This window comes from Sebastes fasciatus, chromosome 17 (assembly GCF_043250625.1).
Source record: "Sebastes fasciatus isolate fSebFas1 chromosome 17, fSebFas1.pri, whole genome shotgun sequence".
Classification (NCBI taxonomy): Eukaryota; Metazoa; Chordata; class Actinopteri; order Perciformes; family Sebastidae; genus Sebastes; species Sebastes fasciatus.
This window is the reverse complement of record NC_133811.1, coordinates 11,700,731-11,716,043: the sequence shown is the minus strand read 5'-3', so window position 1 is coordinate 11,716,043 and position 15,313 is coordinate 11,700,731. Positions and strand designations below refer to the sequence as shown.

General features: G+C 40.1%; 2 protein-coding genes across 3 annotated transcripts; both read left to right on the top strand.

The window, feature by feature from the left end:
* The first annotated feature begins 973 nt into the window (after positions 1-973).
* pef1 (penta-EF-hand domain containing 1) lies at positions 974-7,642 on the top strand. 2 transcript variants are annotated; one of them, XM_074612308.1, is made up of 6 exons: positions 974-1,130; positions 3,088-3,292; positions 3,326-3,382; positions 5,163-5,318; positions 5,891-6,034; positions 6,184-7,642. In XM_074612308.1, exons 1-6 carry the CDS (start codon positions 1,110-1,112, stop codon positions 6,411-6,413), a joined length of 813 nt encoding a protein of 270 aa, XP_074468409.1. In that variant the 5' UTR covers positions 974-1,109; the 3' UTR covers positions 6,414-7,642. The 2 variants fall into 2 exon arrangements, with proteins under 2 accessions (XP_074468409.1, XP_074468408.1); XM_074612307.1 differs by having other exon boundaries at positions 3,088-3,382.
* Positions 7,643-11,435: 3,793 nt separating this feature from the next.
* Positions 11,436-14,357, top strand: smim12 (small integral membrane protein 12). Its single transcript, XM_074612309.1, has 2 exons — positions 11,436-11,572; positions 13,269-14,357. The coding sequence occupies exon 2, from the start codon at positions 13,297-13,299 to the stop codon at positions 13,567-13,569; it is 273 nt and encodes a 90-aa protein (XP_074468410.1). The 5' UTR covers positions 11,436-11,572; positions 13,269-13,296; the 3' UTR covers positions 13,570-14,357.
* Positions 14,358-15,313: the final 956 nt, after the last annotated feature.

The window sequence follows — 15,313 nt, the reverse complement described above, 5'->3', positions numbered from 1 at the left end:
TGTACACACATACATACTCAAGATTCAAAATTCAAGATGTTTATTGTCACGCCGGATATACAGGTTCAATCGTGTGAAATGCTTTTTGCTGGGAAGCTCCATTAAAATAATAAGTTATATTACAATTATAAAAGGAAATACTTTGTACAAGGGCATATTAAGAACATATACATTAAGAACATATACAGTACAAGACATATTTTTGTGTGAGAAGGTGTCGTATGAATTATTTATTTAAAAGTGGACATTAAAGCTGAATCAGATTCATATTTATAGCTATAAATTAAGGGATTGTGTCTGACTGTGAAGATACGGAAAGGACAGGATACTTTGTTAAAAAAGAGAAAAAGAAAATACATTGAAAACAACAGATAAGCATTAAGGTGATTCCCATCTAAGATTGTGCACTGTAATAGTATAGTATTGATATAGCTAAATTAGATTAAAATATGTCCCCTTAATTATTATGCACGCAAATGAACTACCAGTAAGTGCTCCACAGACAGACTCAGGAAATCCTTTGTCCCCTGAGCCATCAAACTGTACAACACCTCTCTAGGGGGGTGACAAACGAGGACGGTCTGCAGGACAGATTATAATGCACTATATACATTTTTTAACAGTCTCTTCTGCACTATATTCACTTCTTTAATAGTCGTGTATCACAGCTGTTACCCTGCACTATATTCAGTCTTAACAGTTTTCTTCATCTCCTTGTATTTTTGTATCTGGTACATATATATATATTTTGTTGTACTTTGTACTAACTTTTTGCCTTTTTACTAACATGTTTTGCACTATGGAACTGTGATGCTGGAAACTTGAATTTCTATCTAAACCCAGTATGTATACAGGACGACACAGCGAGTGACTAACTCACTCACTCAGTATTGGGTTTCCATTCGCATTCATGAGAGTGACTGATGGGCATAGTGATTCATACTCATTTGTTCTGTCGTCATCACTTTTCCACTCCGCCGTCCAATCAGGAGCAGGGATCGCGGGTGCGGTTTATGACAGACCCGGAAATGCACCAATAGCCTCCCAGATGCGGCCAGCTGTCCGCCTCTTCACGGACGTCTTGTTGAAGGAAGTAAAGTCTGTCAAACATGAGTTTCCACTACGGACAGGTACCAAATAACGCTCTTTCTGTTTTGTCTATGTTAATTACACTAACATGTTAGTATTGTTGAATAACTGTGTTATCTGTTTCATCGCCTTGAGATAACGTAACTAAAGGTTTAAGACATAGAAACACAAGTTAACGCGAGCCAGTCATTAGATAGCAGTAAACTACTGTTGCTACTTGATCATAACACTCATTAGCTTGTGTTGCAGTGTGTTCTGCCAATGTTATATACATTAACATTGCTCTAACATTGCTGGAGATGTAGTTAGCCGTCATGGTATTTTCTTATTTGACCGGGTTTCTTGTCTGTGCATGTCCTTTTGTAGTTTCTCTGAGCAGATATCGCGATAGTTTGTACTTTGAGTGGTTTAAAGAAGTATTCAGATCCTTCAAATTCAAAGTGGCAATGTCTTACTGTAAAGATATTAGTCCTGCATTCACAATTTTACACAAGTAAAATACAGAAATAACATCAGGCCTATTATCAGCAAAAAGTAAAAAAGTAAAAGTGCTATTAGGCTTCTATATATATATATATTAAAGGTCCCATATCATGCTCATTTCCAGGTTCATATTTGTATTTTATGTGTGTACTAGAACATGGTTACATGCTTTAATGTAAAAAAAATACGTTATTTTCCTCATACTGTCTGCCTGACTATGCCTGTATTTACCCTCTGTCTGAAACGCTCCGTTTTAGCCATGGATGTATTAAAAGAACTGCGTTGGAGGCGAGGCCCCGGTCATTACTATGAGAGTTGCTCATTGGCGCATGGAACCTAAATGGCTCGACTTTCGTTTGGAAAAGTACCCGTATCTTGGCGGATCTTGGGCAACTGGGACATGCGCAGTAGCGTCCACTCGGTCACATGACTCGGTCACGGGGTCCCAGCGTCACGCCGTCGTCACGGCTTGCGCTCCAGCCTCGGTCTGGGTCTCGCTCACATGAACGGAGGAAGGGAAATAACTCTGGATTCAGCTATTAGTTCATTTTACAACTTTAAAAACGATTTTTTTGAAATAAGGGCTATTAGAGGGTTCGCACTGGGAAGTTGATTCACCTAAAAAAAATGATCCGCTGAGTTACATACGTCTCTTTCCCAATGTAAGTCTATGGGAAAAAGTATTTTTGGGCCCAACGGCATCACGTGACGGACACAGAAGTTGCAGTACCGCCGTTTGGCCACTATGAAAGTCCGGATCGCAGAACGGAAGTGCGTTGCCAGGCAACAGTTTTGGTCCATGTTTACTTCCTGTCAGCGGATGTCATTCACATACAATGCAACTGAAATAAACTGGGGCACATTTAGAACACTTGATGTTTAAAACTGTGAAATGGTTTATATATTATAGATTTGTGACATCACAAATGGACAGAAATCCTGACGGCTTGTTAAAAAAGGCACAGTTCCTGAATACTGGCTGTGTGTATTTCTCCGTGGACTGAGCATTTCGATACTTTCACAGTATTTATATATCACTTAAACCTGCTTTATAATATAACAGAAACTGAAAATCTCACTTCTGACAGTAAGGGACCTTTAAACCGTTGGATTTTTATACTGATGCTTTCGTCTTTAAGCAACATTGAAATGTTGAATTGAGAATCTTTTAAAAATACTTTGTGTTCAGGATAGCTTCATATATAACACAGTGTATCATATTTGATAAACTAATTGCATGTTTTGTAAGTAAAAGTTTTAACCTGCGGGCTAACTTTATCTGCCAGATTAATGTGGAGGTTCGAAAAAGAATATTTCCCACAGAACTGTAGTGGAGTACAAAGTAGTAGAAAATGGATTTACTCAAGTAAAGCGCCTCAAAAATTCAGTACAGTACTTCACTGGGTAGTGAGAACTTCTATACATATTACCTCCATCTAGCCACACACAGCCCATTCATTCCTAAGTTGTACTTCACATACATTCTCAGTGAACTTGTCTTGTCCATCACTGTAGGGCTATCCAGGAGGAGGCAACCCACCACCAAGTGCTCCATACGGGGGAGGCGCTAGTCCCTATGGGCAATCCCCCTCAGCTCCATACGGAGGTGCACCACGTCAACCAGCGGCTCATTATGGTGCTTACGGAGCCCAGGGTCAAGGAGGGCAGTATGGGCACGGACAAGGGGGTGCCCCCGCCGGGCATTATGCGGCGGGTTACGGTGGACAGCCTCACGGAGGACAGCCTCACGGAGGACAGCCTCATGGAGGACAGCCTCATGGAGGACATTATGGACACCACGCTCCTGCAGGTAACTATAGGCCGAGACTGGAGCTGCTTCTGCGGTACCTCTGCCCTGTGGGAGTGGAACAGGCCTATTCTGAACATGAGGAGACTGCAGATGGGCTCTGATTCCCCCCTTCTTCATCGCTTCTCTCTCTCATTTCCTCTCTCCCTCCCTCTCCGGTGGGATGATGGATAGAAAACGACTTACGTTCCCAGACAGTCATGTAGAGACAGGGTTCAGTTTGTGCCCCTCAGCAGGATTACACGGCTGGAGTGATGACTCCGGTAATACTGAGTGAGGGCTAAACAGAGTAAGAGACAGATGGGTAAAGAGTGTGTTGTGTGTGTGTTGTGTGTGTGTGTGTGTGTGTGTGTGTGTGTGTGTGATTATGCTGTTTCCTGTAGTGGCTAAGCCTGAGTCAGAACCTGAAAGCCTATGTTGCTATCACTCCCCGCAGGGACAGCATCCATCAGGGTCTGCTGGCCTGAAGTGTCACCTGTCCCTCTCTCCCCATTCATTTTTCTGACAATCAGCCCTCCCTCCACTCCTCCCCTTGTCTCACACCATATTTTCTAACACCCCCTTTCTCTTCCTCCTTGTATTCAGGTAGTGGCCTCTTGCCCCCGACACTATCTCCCTCTTAGTGAGCTGACTTTTTCCTCAACCTTTCACCCTGCTGTTACCTTTTCTTCACGACCTGTGCTTTATGAATCACTCAGCATGTGTAACTAAGGTTGGGGAGGTTTTCTTTAGCTGAATACAAACTAGTTTCACAACTGTACTTTAGATTCATTATTCATGTTTGTCCCTTAATGGAAGATTATACAGTATTTCAATGAAATAAGTGTGATGGTGGAATTATTAGACATTATTTACAGCTGTCACAAACCAGTATTTCAAACTGGATGAAATGTTTTCGTTGGTATAATCTCACACAATTGTAATGGTTTTTTTTATCCACTCATTCCTATTGCAAGTATATCAATACTGTATCTACCAACTGCAACTTTGTTGTAGGAAGTTATATTAAGCATCAGAGCTGCAACGATTCATTGATTAATTGACTAGTTGTCAACTATTAAGTTAATTGCCAACTATTTTGATAATCAATTAATTGGTTTGAGTCATTTTTTAAGGAAAAAAAATGCTCTTATTCCAGCTTCTTAAATGTGAATATTCTGTGGTTTCTTTACTCCTCTATGACAGTAAACTGAATATCTTTGAATTGTGGACAAAACAAGACATTTGAGAATGTCATCTTGGGCTTTGGGAAACACTGATCGTCATTTTTCACATTTCATAGACCAAACAACTAATCGAGAAAATAATCGACAATGAAAATAATCATTATTTCTATGTAAAGTTTATTCCATGTTATAGTCGTTATATGCTGTTGTTTACCAAATCAGTGCCTTCTAAACACCAAAGCTAAAAGATTGAGTCGAAACACAGATGTATTATTTTTTATGATCAAGTTTCTGCTTGACAGAGTCAGCACAGTTTCCACTGTCAGACAGTGGAAGTGTGTTTCTTCATCTCTCAATAAATAAATAATTGTTTTTGCATCGGAACGAGGCAGCCGCTTCATTTTTCTAAGAATCTTCGCTGTCTTTTTCAGTGAAATAATAACTGGTAAAAAAAAATATAATGACGGGAAATAATTCTAAGAGAATAATTCAAACTAGTTGGCTCAGACATATTGAAGAAGTCGAGGAAAACAGCGAGCAGGCTAAGAAAACAATCTGCTAGTGATGGGCATCTTTCTTCACCCTCCTATTTCTACTCTGATTTCTCCTCTCTGCAGGTAACATCCCTCCTGGTGTTAACCAAGAGGCATACCAGTGGTTCCACACCGTTGACACGGACCACAGTGGCTTCATCAATCTCAAGGAGCTGAAGCAGGCACTCGTCAACTCCAACTGGTCTGCTTTTAATGACGAGACCTGCCTCATGATGATCAGTAAGTCACACATTTGCAGCTAAATGAACTGCTCAACAGTGTGAGTGTGAGGTAGCTCTGTCACTATCAATGCTTTGATTGTGTTTCTTGAGGCAAAATGACACAATATTTCTAGAATACTTTCTGAGGAGGAGGACGTTATTTAGGAAAAAGAAATGGATTAAGGAGTCGTGGGACAAAGAAAGTAGGCTAGGTTTATACGTGAGTAGCCCCCTAAATCTCCTAAAAGTTGTGTTTCTAAAAGGAGAAATGTAGGCAGTAAAGGGGATAGCCGAAAAAACAAGTGAGTCATGTACGTCTCGGTACCTGTTAGCTGTGCGAGCATCCCGACATTCCAGTTGTATTTGCCAGGCGGTGACTAATGTGTTCCATTACCGTAATGAGACCTGTGTGACTCCTGTGTCCTACTTTAAGATAATACAAGGACAAGATCTGCGATGACAGACGAAGGGCTTGCTGGAAACATGGCAATCGCATTTGTGGTCTGTTTCGAAAGACCGTTGAGCTATTTCCGAAGAAAGCTGCCCGAGTCTTGCTTGCCTGAACGTGCTGTCCTTTATGTTTCCTGTTAGACATGTTTGACAAGACGCGGTCAGGTCGAATGGACCTGTTTGGCTTCTCGGCGCTGTGGGATTTCATGCAGCGGTGGAGAGCGCTCTTTCAGCAATACGACAGAGACCGCTCAGGCACCATCAGCGGCACGGAGCTACACCAAGGTATCCCCGTTTGTGTGTGTGTTTGTTACAGATGCTGCAATTAACTGGGGATCATTTTGTAAACAAAAATGACCATGATCGAGACTTTCAGCAACACAGAACAAAAAATGACCACCTATCTTGTTTCCTCTTTCCTCTCTCCCTCTCAGCCCTCGCTCAGATGGGCTACAACCTGAGTCCCCAGTTTTCCGAGACGCTGGTGCGACGCTTCCCCACGCGAGGCGGACGACCCGGCATCCAGCTGGACCGCTTCATCCAGGTGTGCACCCAGCTCCAGAGCATGACGCAATTCTTCAGGGAGAAAGACACGACCATGACGGGCCACATCCGCCTTAACTACGAGGATTTCCTCTCCGGGTCCGTCGGCAGGCTCATGTGAGCCTCTGCACTGTGAGATTCACAGCATCATTCCCATGTTCAGGTCATATTTTGCTCAGTTTTCAAAGCTTTACCATAAGTGCCCCCACCTGTCGGTATCTATACAGCATATCAGCCAGAACACATTATTCCATGTAGGGCTGTCCTCGACCAAATAAATTTTTAGTCCACTAATACATACGATTTTGTCGACTAATCGATTAGTTGATTTAATTAACGTATCTGTGAGTTCTTCCACAAAGAATCACACAAAAGCACCACTTAAAATCTTGCGTTTGTGCTCATAAGTTTCTTGGAAATAAGTCATTCAGCATAAAAAACGACTAATTTACAAAAGAAATCTTAGTCGACTAAGACCAAAACGACCGATTAGTCGACTAATCGATTAAGAGGGGACAGCCCTAATTCCATGGCTTATTGCTGTAAGTAGGTAAAGCCTTACATCACGTACTTGAATGCAGTTCAGTGGCTATTATAAAGGTAGCTAAAGCCCTTACTGGATGGCTTAACTTTCACCAGGGGGTCAGCAGCAGGTTGTGAAAGTGTTTTTGAAGTTGACTGATGCTATGCTGAGTCATAATCTTACCATATATGCCTTGGTGACAGTTAGAAAGTTTCCTGTTTACCAGTACCAGTATTTGATTGAATAGTTTAACTGAGATACAAGAGTCACTGAATGTTGACTTGACAATCCCCTGAGCCAAATATCTGTCAGGGCTGAATCACTGTGTACAGACTTGACTAGGAAGTCAACTGCATGACAAAATTATGCTGAACAGCCAATTCAAACCGTGTGAATCTGCTCACATGCAGCATTAACATGTTCCCGTGCCATTAAAACGATAGCCTTTTAAATGTACGTAGATCAGGAACATTCAGCATTTCCAGAGGGTATTTCCATGCAATAGTTGCACATTGTATTGAACATTGCTTTGCATTCTGATGTGTGTAATTAAGCAAAAAAATCTGAATTATTCTACTCTCACAATTTTTGCTACATTGCACTCGTGTAAGCCAATATCAACCATAAATAAGAATACCTGTGGCCAAAGGATAAGTGACCCCAAAAGCACTAGAAAGTGTTCCCTATTATGTTTGCCAATTTCCCCTCAATGAAATGGGATCTTCAGTGATCATGAGGTCTGTACTTTAATAGATATGTTTTGAAATCAGTAAACATGAACAAAATGGTTCTTCATGCCAAAAACAAATAAATGCTTTTCTATCACATTTTGATGTTTTCATATTCTTGATTAAGGCCCCTATTGACCCACATCTACGGTGCTTATAGCGATTGATAACGCCTATTTAATGGCCTGACAACAGCCTAATCGGCTGACCATTCACACTAATGAATAACTACAGTTCCTACACTTTTAAGAAGCTGCATACTGTACAGTACGTACGTAGTGTTTAATCTTTATCTTAAGGGTAAGTATTGTGTAAATGCAGCAGTAACTACTTTACTGTCTGTATGACAAATGTGGCCATTTCTATGGGCTTGGCTGAATTCTTTTTTTCTGGTCTAAAAGCGAGAAAACGGTAACTTAAATGGAGGAAAATCACTTCAGAATTGTTTTCTATCTCAGCAAAAGTGCAGCTGTTACTGTGATTTCTTTAACAGCAGTCATGTCTCGTTGAAATCCAAACCCTACTCATGACCTTTGCCCTCAAAATGTCCCAAATCAGAAACTCATTGGCTGCACAAAAGAGCAAAAGATCCTCTGTCTTCCCCTTCCACCTCTGGCGCTTCTTTCCCCTCACCAGCTGTTACTCTGCTTGATCAAAGTCAGTGTCAAGAGTCCTCCTGCTCCTCCTCGTCTCTTTCCAAATCAGAGGCGATCCATCAAACTCTCTTGTGCATCTTTTTTTGGTCATATCTCACGTCTGTCTGCTCCTTCCCCCGTCGCCCTCTATCTTAATCTGAGGCTAAACTTAGCCGTCCCAAGTCCTTAAGCACACTTTGTGTCACACTCTCCCTGCCATCTGACACATCACCTGAATGTGGATTTGGTTTGGGGACTTACAATTGGCCCAAAAGTGCACCATGCTTGAAGGTCTCAGCCCCATAGAGAGTGTTGCAGCAGCCCTTTTTCTGGCTTATGTGATTCAGCAGTGATTTAACCTGAAGTCCTGATTGTCATTTCCCGTGTAATGAGGGAATTTCCCACCACTGACCATGCCTGACATCTGTAATTAACTTGGGCAAATAGAGCAGGTCTGCGGGGCTTCAGTCAGCGAGGATGCTCCGCTCCACTCTGTCAGCCTCCAGTCTGTGATTTGGATTGATAAGACGGTTGTATTTTTACATAAAACTCTTGGCTAGTGCAGCTCTAAATCTCATTTACTAATAATCAGGAGCTGATGAAATAATCCTGGCACTGCTGAGGTTGCTGGTAAATCCAGAACTGGCACTAGTTAATGTTGTTTTCCCGCAGGGGATGATGAACACATTTCACTTTATCTGACAGGACTGATCAAATGCCAGTTCTGGCAACTACAAGATGGACGGCATCGAGGGAGGAAGTGCTTAAAAGAATCATTTTGAAGCATGAAGCATAATCACCCACACAGAACCCTGTTAATCACAATAATTTCAGCAGTCATTGGAAGTAATGACAACATAAAAATGTGGATATAGCTGCGTTTTTATTTTACTTTCTGCCTCTGCACAAATGACCAATGAGTCGGAACTGGTCATCGCTCCACGACAAGCCGCATTCCAATCGCTATAGATCAGCCCTGCGCCCTGCATGGTATAGTTTTGTGGAAAACTTTTGGGCCTGGGAGCTGAAATATCAGTGTCATCAATCATATGGAGCCTCACAAAGAACACTTACCGATTCACTACCCAGAAACTACAGTAGCATATTTTCTCCCCTCTATAGTCAATGCTGCAATTTATGGTTTCCCAGCTGGGTGGCTGAAACTTACACACAATTTCTCTGCATCCCTCATAAGCAGTTAAAGCAAACAAAAGCAAAACTTCCAAAACAGTTTGTGTATTTATACGGTTTACCAAGCCTCTGAGAGTGTCTGTCTTTAAACTGTACTTTTTAAAAGAAAACTATCTTGGCACTTTGTCATCCAAGAGGGGTATAGTTCACGCCTTGTCAGCGTACGACACAATACTGGTGACAGATCTGTCATGAGTATTCCTTGAGAGGAGGGTTTTTCTGCAAGAATGCCATTGTTGTTTGAACAAGGAAAGTAAAGATGATATTGTTATGGCTTCCAGGAAGGGACAAACATGCATGTATGGTATGCAAACGCACTCCTATAGTCACAAAGCACATGCTTTTGAGGTTATTTGATGGTAGTGTATTATTAGTTCTACAGCTTAATGAGACATATTTGGAATGTTTTTCATACTTGTAGGGAAATTGTTGTTTCAGTTTTCAAAGGATACACAAACAAGTAAGTTACTTTAGCCTATAAATGTTGGAATACTGTTATATTGATATAATATGTAACCTAGTTTCATTTTTCTGTTGCAGTGAGTCATTTTTTTTTTTTTTAATTTCAAAATGTATTAGAGGATAAACCCCTTGAGATGCACAATCTCATATTCAAGGGGGTTTCTCAGGCAGAAAATATGGAAGTTAACAAACATTTAAGCAAATACATAATAATAATGATAATAAATTAAACAAAAAAATACATTCAACAACAAAACAATCAAAATAGTAACATCAACAAGGACATACACATAAAGGCTTTCCCTCCATCCCATCCCAAACCACACCAATATAACATGAAAATAATGAACATAAAAATAATGATGAATATAATAATTAAATAACATTAAGTCAAAATACTGAGTCTGTTTGTTAACTGAAAACAAAGGCAAATAAAATCAAAAACAAGTGAGTAACAACCGAGTAAATTGGGCAAATTATTCCAGTCTGATGGTACTTTAAACTTAAAAGCACGTTTCCCAAATTTCTAGGCACGATAAAAAAAAAGGTTGTTGAAGTGAATATGATGATCTGAATCTGACCTTTGTGTCACTTTTGTGCAATGCAAATACTGTAAATCTACTGTTACGGATATGTGCAATAACATATGCTGATCACTCTGTGCAATAATTTTCTGATGCTGTGCAATAATTATATAAATATCTGACGGACACTTTGTGCAATAATCTGGCAAAACTGTAATCTGGCAACTGTCATCTCATCAATATACATATTGTATTTTTAAATTTTATATTGTATTATCTTTTCATTAGCACCTATGGGATTGTCACAATCTAATTTCGTTGTACTACACAATGACAATAAAGGGCTTGAATCTTGAATCTGATATCATAATAATGAAATAACATTAAGTCAAAATACTGAGTCTGTTCATTAACTGAAAACAAAGGCAAATAAAATAAAAAAACAAGAACAAGTAGATTTAAGATAAACAAGCAAAGAAATCTTGGAGTTGTGGAAAGAAGTAATCGATCTGAGTAAATTGGGAAAATTATTCCAGTCTGATGGTACTATAAACTTAAAAGCACGACTCCCAACTTCTTTAAGAATTCTAGGCACGATAAAAAAAGATTGTTAAAGTGAATATGATGATCTGAGTCCACATATTTAATTATCTTAAATTTAATATATGTATTTTTATATCATTGTCTATAAAGTAATTATTGCAAAGCGTTGCACAATGTATTAGATAGATAGATAGATAATAACTCTATTGATCCCGAGGGAAATCAAGTTTCCATAGTGCAAAACAGGTTAGTAAAAAGGCAGTAAAAAAGGTAGTAGTGCAAAGTACAAAAAAATATACCAGATATAAAAATACAAAGAGATGAAGAAACTGAATATAGTGCAGGGTAACAGCTGTGATACACGACTATTAAAACAGTGAATATAGTGCAGAAGAGACTGTTTAAAATGAATATAGTGCAGTACCAATAATCACTAGCAGTACCAGTAGTATTATCAATAAATATTGTTGTATATTCTGTTTCCTAAAGTATTCCTCCTCTCAGAGTAGTGCACTATTTCCACCACTAGGCGGCGCTAAAACACAGAGAAACACGCAGGTAAACCCTTCTTGGTTAAAAGCAAAGCGAGACTCATCAGCCAATCAAATTGAACCAGGACGTCACACGGATATTGCGTATATCCGGTGCTGCGCCAGCGTGTTATAACTGCAAAGGTGAGTGAAGACTAACGAAAGAAACTCTTCATTATCAAAGTATTACAGAGATTAAACACCACACGGACTTGTTTCTAGTAAAGACGAAGGGTGTAGCCTATTACTGCTCGGATTGTAACGTTACTCACTAAGTTACTGTAACTGTAAACACTCCTCTCCACTGTCTGGTTATAGGTTAATGGTTGGGCCGACGCCACGCCAGACTCCATAACAAATTTGACCATTTCATTTTCATTTCTTATTTACAAATAAACCATACGGCGTAGGACATAAATAAATACAGTTTCCGAATCGGGGAGAACCGCTTTTCAATTCGGCATAAAGCAACACACGCACAAACGTGAAATTATCGTGACATTTTAAGTTTTAAAATGTGTAAAGACGGTCATGTTGGCATTGCTAAGTTAACGTTACATAGGGTTGTTTACATTCACGACACTGGCGTAAACTGTAATCGGCAGAGGGCATGAGAAGGACTGGTGTCTCTGCCTGATATTAATAGGCTACCCAAGACAATTAGACATGTATCATACAGTAACGTTACAGTCAGTTTCAGACATCTCATGTATCAACAAAGCTGAATTATTTTCATGTCTAGGGAAGACTATAATAAACCTCACTATTTTTGATTTGATGATTAAAAATGTTAAAAAATACACTTTCTCAGCAGGTTTTCTCCCCTGTGGTTTGAAACCAGATGGAACAGAAAATGTTATTTTTAAATAACAGTCTGTTATTGAATTCAGTTACATGTTGGACATAAATGCTCTAATATGTGTGAATTAGGGATGTCACCATACCAGAAATTTAGTAGTCGATACCAATACCAGTGAATTTCCACGATTCTCGATACCAATTCGATACCACGGTAAAAATAAAATAAATCCCATGGAATTCAACACGCACTCTTTTATTAAAAACATTTGAACATTACAAAAAACATGTAGCCTTTAAGTAATAAATAAAAAGATTTGACCCATTTTGTTCATTTTGGCGTATCAGCGGCATGTTATCAATCGATAGTCAAGACGACGGACGCTACATACTGACCGTGGACGCATCTGGTCCTTCAACTCAGAGTAGTAGGAGCAGGAGCAGAGGATTTATTATCGAAGCGAAAAGCAAACGCACCTATTTGGCAATATTTCACGTTTAATCCCAATGCTATAAGGGAACCATAACCTTAATGAGGTAATCGCCGCGAGGCGGATGGAGCCGTCACAGCCGGTGTGCACGGAGCAGCGGCACCAGGTAGACCCCCGCAGCAAAAGCGCTACCGGAGAGGCCAGACACACCGCCAACCGATGATAAAGATCACAGTCAGCGTTCTGCACATATTGACCGTAATCTTTCTTGTAAAATGTCCGGTGTAATCGGTAACACCGGTGTTGTCACAAGTTTATTTACCGGTGGGAAAAATTTCTTCACCGTCACATCACTACCAATGACCATTACAGGCATCGTACGGTACCTTCGGTACGGTAGAAAAAGAGTACCGTCACTTTTTTTAAATTTAGGCATCGACTTGGTACAGAAGTATCGGTTTTCGTGACATCCCTAGTGTGAATAGCTCTTCAGTTTCCCACTTACTATAACACTAGCTCTTCAGTTTCCCACTTACTATAACACTGTAATCAACTGTTAATGTAAGCTAAAACACACTTTCAATTTCAACTTTTTTTTCCCCCCAACGCAGCACTCAGGAGCCAAAGCAGAGTGCAGCCATGTGGCCTATAGTTTGGATGTCGGTACGGACCTATGCCCCTTACGTCACCTTCCCTGTGGCCTTTGTGGTGGGAGCGGTGGGCTACCACCTGGAGTGGTTTATCAGGGGGACCCCTAAACTTCGAGAGGAGAAGAGCATCCTGGAGCTGAGGGAGGACAGGAAGCTGCAGGAACAAGAGGGTATGGACAGCACCCAGGTGCTCAGCCTGAAAGAGAAACTGGAGTTCACACCTAGAGCGGCTCTGAACAGGAACCGACCTGAAAAGAGCTAACGCCGTGTTGGTGTGAAGAGACTAAAGTTTACCCTTTCTCAGCAGCAGGACAGTGCATCGGGGGTGAACCAGAGGGCAAAAAACACCCATTCGTCCCATTTACCTCAGCCATACACTCATGCATCAGCTTGTGTGTAAACATCTGCTACTCTTTAGAAAGTAGGGGGTAATTAAAAAACACATTTTGTCTTTTATCAAGTCAAATATGTGCTGTATGTGATTCTTTGACCTTCTGCTTGATGTCGCACATGCATGCCTGTTCATGCGTTGATCAATGACTAATGTAAAGACACACCTTGAATATGGACCCTCTGGGTATTCAACGCTTTGAACTGATGACAGCGTTTGGTCATTTTCTGTTTTATTTATATCTAGTTGTGGTATTATGCCAGATTGTTATTGTGTCTTTGATGTTAAAATCACACAAATGATGCAAGAAGAAGTCAAAGATGCAAATAATTCTCATGTTCCAAGCCTGTCAAAAAAGTGTGTCTCCTTTTAATCATTTCTGTACGTTGAGAAAGGACTTGTGATGGTGAACATAAAAGCAGAGGAAGAGAAAGGAGACAGGTCTTTGTTGTAGTTTCTTTTTATCTCATGTAACCTTTGATGGTATGTGACAAAATAAGCCAACAGCGTGGGCGGTGTCTCAGGATGTTTAAGCTGCGTATTGTATTATTGTCTGGAACATCATACTTTCATTTTAGAAAGTCTGAGTGGTTTGCACACCATGTTTTAATTATGAGTGTTACTTAACGAGAGAAATAAAGGAAATTTGTGTTTGCTGACATCTTTTCTCAAGAATTGTTTTTGAAAAATTCCTGACATCATCCAGTTCCTGCTACTGATTTCTTTCAACAAAGTAATAAAACAAAAGTTTCGGTTTTTGTCACTTGTGTGTCAGCAGCGTTGTTTCACATTCAGGTTCGAACAAATATCTCATCCCACTTGGTTTTGAAACAATGCTGCTGCCAAGGATAGAAATCAAAGGAAGGAAGTAATGACTGCTCATTCAGCTTCAAGACGGAAATTATTCTCGAGGTAACGCGGTAGTCAAAGCCATGATAAATAAGGAAACTGACAACTCATTCACCTTTTGGAATTTGACCTGTGTTCTGCCTTTGGTGTGTTATTAATGATAAAAGAAAATCAACAAATCCATTTGAAAAATCTGGATTTTTCACTTCTTCAAAGCTGGCTTATGATGTATCTGCAGCTGTTGTCTGAGCAACAAGCCCTTAATTAAACCCAAACCTCCAAAAAAATGCAGGTTTATTCAGATAGCTGGTTCATGACCAAGTGTTTTTAAGGTGAACCCTACACCCTTACATGAAGGCAATTTCAGATACAAATTATACTTTTTTTCTCTCAAAGATATGATGATTTTGAATGAGACATTGGATAAGACATACACTACAGTTTTTGAAGCTAGAAAAGATAAGATTTGCTCTACGAGGACCTAAGATTAATTTTAGCAGCGTATGGCAACCTTTCATTAGATATCCGCCTGAGCAGCTGTGAGATTGTAGTATAGTTTGCTTTCATCATTTGGTATAGAATTTGTTTACTCTAAACTGCCACGCACATATACAAACACACCACGTCTTTTTTTATGTCTGTTTTTTTTCATTATTATTAGTGTAGTAGTAGTTAATTGAAAGCCTGGTGCGTTTCATACAAGCGCCAAAGGGTGCCTTCTGCGTTGCTATCACACGCCAATGGCCATGACAAAGTGTTGGCATTG